The 8645-nt window shown below is 50.0% G+C and overlaps 1 protein-coding gene across 1 annotated transcript; it reads right to left on the reverse strand.

Annotated features, from left to right (window-relative positions):
• Positions 1-2994: 2994 nt before the first annotated feature.
• On the reverse strand, positions 2995-4216 carry LOC119267038. The gene has a single exon (XM_037548341.1). It carries the CDS (start codon positions 4177-4179, stop codon positions 3232-3234), a length of 948 nt encoding a protein of 315 aa, XP_037404238.1. The 5' UTR covers positions 4180-4216; the 3' UTR covers positions 2995-3231.
• Positions 4217-8645: the final 4429 nt, after the last annotated feature.

Here is an 8645-nt window from a genome sequence, read left to right on the forward strand (position 1 = left end):
GGCGCGGGGCGCGAGCGCTGGTGGCGGGCGGCTCGGGCCGCGGGGGCCTGCCCCGGGCCGCGCGGGCCGGCGAGGTGGGAGGCGGCGGCGGCCCACGTGGCGGCTCACGGTTGGCTGGGCGCGGCGGCGCGGGCGAATCGGACACGTCCGGCCGGTGGAGAAGTGTCCGGCGGCGCGAGGAGGACGAAAGTTAGGGTTTGACTGCGAGATTTTCGGAGGGGGTCTATATTTATAGGTAGAGGGAGCTAGGAGGCTCCAAATTGAGCACAGTTTTTGGCCACGCGATCGTGATCGAACGACCGAGAGGATGGAGGGGGTTTAGCTGGGCTTTGGGCCACTTTGGGGAGGTGTTGAGCTGCAAAACACACGAGGCCCTTACGGTTCCTCGGTTAACCGTTGGAGTATCAAACGAAGTCCAAATGGCACGAAACTTGACGAACGGTCTACCGATGGTGAACCAAGGCCGCTTGGAAAATCTCGGTCCAATCCGAGAACGTTTAACACCCGCACACGAAAAGAGACAAAAGGGGACGCCGGAGGACATAGGAGTGTCGGATCGTAAAACGGACAACGGGGAAAATGCTCGGATGCATGAGACGAACATGTATGCAAATGTGATGCACATGATGACATGATATGAAATGCATGACACGCAAACAACTGACGAGGCAACAACATCGAATAACAGGAAGACACCTGACGCATCGGCCTCTGGGCGTTACAACCATGCATGTGCGGATGGGAGGATAGAGGGAAGAGATAGACCATGCATGTGGTTGGTCAAATGCATGTTTGAGCAAAGCCCCCCATGTTTGTCTCTTGGATACCGGAATCCGTACGTCCAGATACTAAGAAGATATATACATGTCCCTTTTGGATGACAAAAATGGTCCAAACACTTTTTGTGGACCCACTTGACTCACTTAGTCATAAGTCTAGTATCTTGTTTGTGACGTGAGTTTCTCGTTGCTTAGGACATCTCCAACACGCAACCTGCAAATTTCCTCCCGCGTCCGTTCGCAGACAGAACGGTTCAGTCTGTAGACACGGATAAGGAGGCCGCCATCTAACCATAGCCGCATATATTTTGACAACAATTTGAACTAACCAGACAAAATTCATCCGAACCGAACGACCTTTGATATAAACACGACGGATTTCATTTGAAATATAATAACTTATACATAAAACCGGATGATATGTCGCCCGGTGAACTAAAAGCCTTAAAATAAAATCCTAAACTACCATATACTTGACGGTGACCTTGTACGCTTTGCTGAGCTGGCCGGCGGCTCCTCCTCCATCATCATCGCCCGCTCCGTCGTCTGAGTCGGAGTCGTCAAGATTTGGGCGGCGGAAGGTGGTGGCATCGCGACAGGGCTTCCCGGCAGCCGCCTGACCCTGGCGAATGATCCTCTCCACTTCCTCCTACTAGTCGTGCGCAGTGTGGCCACGGCCACCGATGACATGGGCGGGGAGAGGGCGGCAGGCCTGGGAGGAAGCGGCATTGGTGGCGGTGATCTCGACAAGAGACCACTCCTTGTCGTACTCCGCCATCTCCCCATCGAGGCGGTGGAGACGGTGCTTGCTCGTCTCCGCCATCATCGCAGAGTGGTCCAGAGCCCAGGTGTATGCCATCTTCGAGTCCGCCATGATGTATGGTGGCGGGACGTCGGAGCCAGCGAACTCCGACCGGCGCGCCGCGTTGCGTCTGTCCCGCCGGCGCCGCTCCCTGTCGGCATACTCATGCGCCGTTAGGGCATTCCTGGACGATGAAGAGTCGTCGCCGCCGCCGTTGAGATTGTGCCGAAGGCGACCATGTGTTTTCGCAATCGCAATGGGCACGACTAGCGGTGCTCCTCCTTGACGCGTCGTGGTGGAGAGAGTCACTCCTCCTTGACACGTTGGGGCGACGAAGAGAGCCACTCCTCCTTGATGCGCATTGCCGGCGATGAGAGGCGCTGTTCATGCAGCATCCGATTTGGACACCGCGGTTGCACGGCGGAGAGCGCTGAGGGGATGCCGGCTCCGGCTTCACGGGAAGGAGCATCTCCGGTGGCGAAGCCAGGCCGTTGAGGCGGAGCACTGAGCGACGGAGTACTAGCTCCATTTGCTCCTCGTACTCCATGTCGGTGGCGGCGTACACCTGCCGGCCACCGCCGGCGCGAATTGCTGCGGCGGCTGGTCCTCCTCATTGCTGGAGGAGATGGTGATCTCCGCCTTCGTCGAGGATCCGCCCGCCGATTAGGACGACGGCCCCAAATTTGAGGGCGGCGTCGCCACGATTCGCCAGAGTCCGCCCTAGATCGCCGCCTGCTGATGCCGACGCCCAGGACTTGCCCATCGCCGGAGATGTGGAGGGAGATGGGCGGGGAGAGGGGAGGAGGATAGACTGCGATGTGGATGGCGATGTAGCGCTGCTTATATAGCCGCGGCCAGGCCATGCGAAGGGCTGGTCAGCCACTTCAATGTGACGCAGCAGCCGGAGTATGTTCCTCGGGAAGTTGCGTCCGCATTGAAGCGGCGGCTCCCGAGATGACGTGTCGATCAAGCGCCGTCCTCCCTCACCCGAGTCAATCGCGGCATCAATGAATGCGGTCCGTAAGCGGCGCGTGCATAAGAAGGAAAGCGCGCGAGGGCGGGTAGGGGATTTTTGGTGGGAAGGGTGGTCCGAAGTAGACATGATAGTGATCCGGACTCCCGCAAAGCTCCATATTTGTCTTTGTTTTATGAGAGAAATTTTGTTTAAACCATGCCGTGGGCCGATACACGGCCACGTAGAATAGCTTCCATGATGCGGACAACACGGTCCAAACGGAAGGTTCGCGGGTCGGGGTTAGAGATGCTCTTGCTCTGTTCACTCGGATGTAATCGGAGAACTCGTGTTTTTCACTCGGTGTACGCGGTTATACAGGACAACGCGTGATTTTCCTGTACTTCAATGCAGATAGAGAGCTTACCCGGTTAAAAAAGACAGAGACGCTCGAATAAACAAGAGCTCACCGCTCATAAATAAACATTTTCTTTGCGGGTAGCCAAGCACGAACTTCCCATGCATTATATCTACACATAGAGGTCTTGGGTCATCCACCACCACACCAATCCGAACACTGGACTACGTTCCGCAGTTTACAGAGTTACACCAATCCACGGAGCCATCCTGACTCAAGACCCGTTGCCCCATCTCACGTACAGCTTAAATTATTTCTCGGTCTCCATGCATGCATGGGCTTAATGTGTGCCGCTGACCACGTGACCGTGACCGAAGGTACGCTTTGCGGCCTCGACGTGGTCGTCGTCATCGTCGCCGTCATCGTCCTCGACAGATCCGGACCTGCCGTCGGCGTGGCTTGTCTTCACCAGCGGAAGGTAGCGCGGCTCCTCGTGGTACAGCTTGGTGAGCTGGAGGTACAACACGACGACGAACAGCACGGTGGCGGTGAGGTACCAGCTGAACTGCAGGTTGACGAGGGACTTTGCGCGGTGGAGCGCCTCGTCGGTGCGGCAGCGGACAACGTTGTGGCCTTCCTCGAGGTTGATGAAGCATCCCTTGGAGATGAGCCCCGGCGTCCAGAGCATGACGCCCATGACGATGAACCAGACGCCCTGCAACACGATGCTCGCGGACCGCACCAGGCTCACGGCGAAGCTCCCAGGGCAGGCGAACCACAGCAGCGTGGCGGCGAGCGTGACCGCGATGACGGCCTGCAGCAGCCAGTGGAACTGCCCCTCCACGCCCATGTGGTCCGTGGAGTGGAGGTGGAACATGAGCAGCTCCTGCGCGAGCGCCGCGGCGGCGACCAGCTGCGAGACGGCGTCCCGCATGGGCGCCCGGGCCCTGTCCATGTGGAGGGTGGCCGCGGCGAAGAGGAGCAGCGCGAGCGAGATGGACGCGTGCTCCAGGTTGTGGAGGTGCACGGAGGGGATGGTGCCGTCGTCGTCGAACGGTTGGTGCTTCCTGGGGCTGCCGAAGAGCTCCATGAAGATGGACGCCGACGACCCGACGATGATGAGGATGAGCTCGAGGTGCCGGAGGCCCCGCGCCGGGAACGGGAACCAGACCGGCGCGACGTAGGAGCTGGGACTCAGCGCCAGCAGACGGATGTGGTTGAAGAGATGCCACAGGCCGATGAGGAGGAAACCGGCTCCCGGCGCAACATGGCCGATGAGGGACCCCATGGCTACCGAGCTAGAGAGTGGGGCGGTGGGAGGGAATGTTTCAAGTTTAAATCAATGGTTTGATGCGAATTAGGGGGGAGGGCCTCGTGTTTAAATAAGCAAACCAGCTACCTCCTTGGTGCTCGTGTCCGCCTATTTAACTCTAACAATTTGCATGCATATATCCTCTCAACATACACATACACTCATTCACTATAAACGCACGCACTCACATTTCTATGGGTATATTTGAAATACTAAGCCTATTTCATATTTTAAGATCGACGAAGTCATCAAAAATTACTCATAGTCGGCGGGAAAGTCTCTTCCGCTGAACAAATATCGTCGAAAAGTCAGAAATGAATTCAGAAAAATACGAGCATCAATGTTGGAACCCTGAAGGACCGGTTCCACCACAAAGAATCTATATCGTTTGAGCTACGCTTAGTTCGCTAGTCCATACTGTTAGCGTGTCAATATCAACGTAAGTGGACTTTCATTAGCGTGTTGTGATACATCCTTCTGATTATACAAGTTTAGCCTGAGAATCAAGTCTTGTATATATTGTAATCAAATCAAATCTTCTGTAGCCACCCCGCAAAGAAAAAGAAAATCTTCTGTAGCCAGTACCGATGGTAGCCAGACATATTAATACACATCACGTGGCCAAGCAAGGGGTGGCTTGCGGCTACTCTTACACAAAATGGGATTGCTAAATCTTAGTCGAAGTCCTAGTCGATGTTATATTCGTAGATTTTAAGTAAAGATCTGTGCATATTTTGAGAGTGGCGTTACTGGTAGGGGTGGCATCTGAACATGTTATCCTGGCCATAGGTCCATCTCTAGGGATTTGGACTTGTGGGTCCATCTTTAGGATATACGGGTGTAAGAAAATGCAGTCATCTGACGCTATACTATGAGGAATAGTGATGTACGGTAGCCCGCGGGCTCGTTTATTGAAATCCAGGTTACCTTGACGAACCGAGCCGTGGCTCGCCTCCGTAACGAAAAGTTGTGCGGGGATCAGAAATGTATGCGCGCCGTTTGCTGCAAAAACATCGCCGTCAAGGTTCAGTAAATGCTGACGGCGGATGAAGCGTGGGGCAGCAAAAATATCTCGGACAGCTTTAAGAAAAAAAAAAGAGACACCTCGGTTCCCATCTACTCAGTTGAGCCATTCCCCCTAGCTCGACGGCGGAGGGCAAATAAATGGCGGCGGCGAGCAATATGGCGGAGTTTGCGGACCTACGCCACAATGGGCTCAGATATCTGCTGGATCTGATTGACAGGTAATTTTTCCACCGTATTATTCTGTTCGATTCGACCCGAAGACGTGTGAGCAGAAATAGTCAATGACTGGTCTTCGGTTTGTTGAACATGCCATAGGCTCCCGCTCAGAGAGGTCACTGCGGATGTTGAGCAGCCAGATCCATTGGTGTTGACGTCTGTTGAGCCGTCCGCACCGGCAAACGCTGACTCGTCGTGCGCGGGTGTGGTTGGACAACTTGGCGGCGTTGCTGAGCAGAACGATCCCGCTGGCAGGAGGAAGCAATAGCAAACCTAGCCCGTGAGTCGACCGGGAAGGTGAACCCAGAGGCACCTGGGTGAACCAGATGGTATACATAAAATTCAATGTTCTTTCTCTCTGGATTCATGTTTTATTTTTATTTTTAGTGCCTATGTTGATAGATGTTAGGGACATTACTACTACTGTCAACTAGCTGACCCCCTGATTTTGGTCGTCATCCTCATCCATGCGCGTAATTAGCATACATAGAGGTTTGTGGACAGATCATTACGTCCAAATGTGCTGATGCACAAAAATCACGGCCCCACTGTTATATGTGAAAGGATTGCATCATCTCAAAACTGTGAATTCAATTTCAGATTAAGACTTAAGAGTAGGACGTGACCCTCCGGACAGGGCACCCTATCCAGGTATAGTCACTCCATTAGAAGAAACAATCAGGAGGTACGCTGATAAACTCTCAGACAATGTAGTGAAGCCAGAGATTGGGATGAGTTTTGACTCACTCGGGGAAGCATAAGATTTCTATAACCTGTATTTTTGGGAGCTTGGATTTGATATACGAGCAGACAAAGTGTATGCAGGAGATTGTTTATGGATGCTCGGTTAGCACTTAAGAGTTAAGAGCCGAGAAGAAAAGATTTGGCAGTTTTTTAACATATTGATTGCACGGGAATTCATTTTTAAAATTTGACACGGAGAAAACATTTTTTTGCAGGGGAAGCCTGAGCAGCAAAATAACCGATCTTGCCGGTGCGAGTGCCCTGCAATGATGAGATTACTTACAGGTGCAGACAATGATGGCTCATTGCTGAACACTGGTCAAGCCACAACCATTCATTGTCTCTTACCTGCGGTGAGAAAGTTCATTGGCCATCCACAAGCACATAAATGTGTACAATGTGAACTTGAACAAGGCACAACATGGTTGGCAGCTTCTTTGGTTCAACCCAGAATGTGCCTTCAACAAAATGGACGCTGCGCAATCTGTGTGGCTGGATAAGTCAAGACCAGACTGACGATGATGGAAATAAGACACTAGCTGTGTTCAAAGGGATACAACGGAATGATCCAGAATTTACCTACCGAGTACAAGGTGATGAGGAAAGAAGGATCAAGCGAGATACCTCACGAGCTGAAGATGTTCTTCCTCCCCTGCCTCCCTCGAACACTGGAGCTGTTGTTCGGTCGCCGTCCACATCCGAAAGGCCCCCACCAAGATCCTCCAAGAACGAAGGAATCCAAGAGAAAAGCCTCATCAAGATCCTCACCAAGGTATTCCCATCAGAATTATGGAAGTGTTCAAATGCTAATGACCTCAAAAAAATTCAATTACACATGCTTTAGCATCTCAAAAGGCACTCAAAAATGTAACATGTACATGCTTTAGCAAATACATATCTTTTTTCAAGTACCATGCTTAAGAATTGCATCAACAAGGCAGTGTGAATTGTTGATGGTTCAGTGTATTACATCAAGTACCTCAAAAAAATTCAATTACACATGCTTAAGAATTACTCTGAACTTCTGTAGTGTGAATTGCATATGTAGTGTCTGAAAACAACCTTCTTTATGTGATGGTTCAGTGGTCAAATGATATTATTCTTGGCTAATTTGTTTTCTAGAAACAAACGATTCTGCAGTCACAAGTCCTAGAAAAATCAACAAGGCAGTATTGGTGATTTGTGAGAACTGAACCATTGAATCCAGTGAGAACCAGGATGCTGGTATTTTGAGTCCAGTGAGAACTGAACCTTTGAATCCTTTTTTCAGGGCACTGCTCAGATTCTTTTGATAGGGTCTAGTTAGTGCTAAAAGCATACAAGGTACTTGTCATAAAGTTCCTGTCATCCCACTCCATTCAAAAAACAATTGTAGATTTATACAGCTGTTTAGACAGTAAACTTTGCTAATTGTTCGCGGATGGACAACTTGACAGCTTGCTCTTTCCTTAATCATTTCATTGCAATTGCTCGGGAACTTGCACAACATACAGTAGATTTCTATCTCGTATCTTACTCAAGTTTTCTGTATGACTTCTTAAAGCTGCTGGGAAATTGTCAAACCGATAGCTAACTTAGAAAATAGTAAGATTGGAATCAGTACTTGCTAATGCCCGACACTTGAGGGGGAGGCCAGTGTTCTGAACTTAATTGCTTTTCGCACCTAACAGGTAAATATGTGAGAAGTTTAACTGTCCATATCAATCCTAGTCATACTTGTAGAAGTCTTTTTCAGGTAGTAGCCATATTAAGCCACACATCCTTTTCTCTTCAAGAATAAGTGCAAACCTTTCAAATTATAGAGCAATCGATCTAAAAAAAGATATACACGAGTTAAAATATAAGATCCTAGTACACTTTATTCAAAACTCTTCTGCTAATTAAACTGCCTTTTGTGAAGACATAGTATAGTCGAGCATTCATATGGTGATTTCCAAGTACAGAATTATCTCTAAATTCACATCCTAGAAGAGAAACAATCTCCAAGCCTCATGCTCGAATTAAATTTGGTTTGCACAAATAATTATTTACCATCTGGATTCAAATATGTGAGCATGACCATCTGTCTACAATATTTTCAATCATGCCAATAACCATCTGCCAATGCATCAGTTCTCTTGTTCATCTGAGTGACAATCAACCTATTTCCATTTTGTGCCAGGCCAAGTCTTCCAAGCAAAACAGCAGGAAGCAAGAAACTAAGCAGTAGTTTGTAATCCTGTTGAGTTTACTGATTGGGCATCCTGTTTACAATGTTGAGTTTACTGAATGGGCATCATGTTTCAGAATAATTTTGAAGGTTCTCTGGCTGTACACTGAATCTTATGTCTTGTTTCTTTCTGTACACTTTTTGAATGAGCAAGAAACCAAGCAAAACATTGAGTTTACTGAATCCTGTGTCCTTTTGTACACTTCTAGTAATCATCAGCTAATACACACTGCTGTAGTTTGTATCT

This window comes from Triticum dicoccoides, chromosome 3A, assembly GCF_002162155.2.
Source record: "Triticum dicoccoides isolate Atlit2015 ecotype Zavitan chromosome 3A, WEW_v2.0, whole genome shotgun sequence".
Taxonomy (NCBI): Eukaryota; Viridiplantae; Streptophyta; class Magnoliopsida; order Poales; family Poaceae; genus Triticum; species Triticum dicoccoides.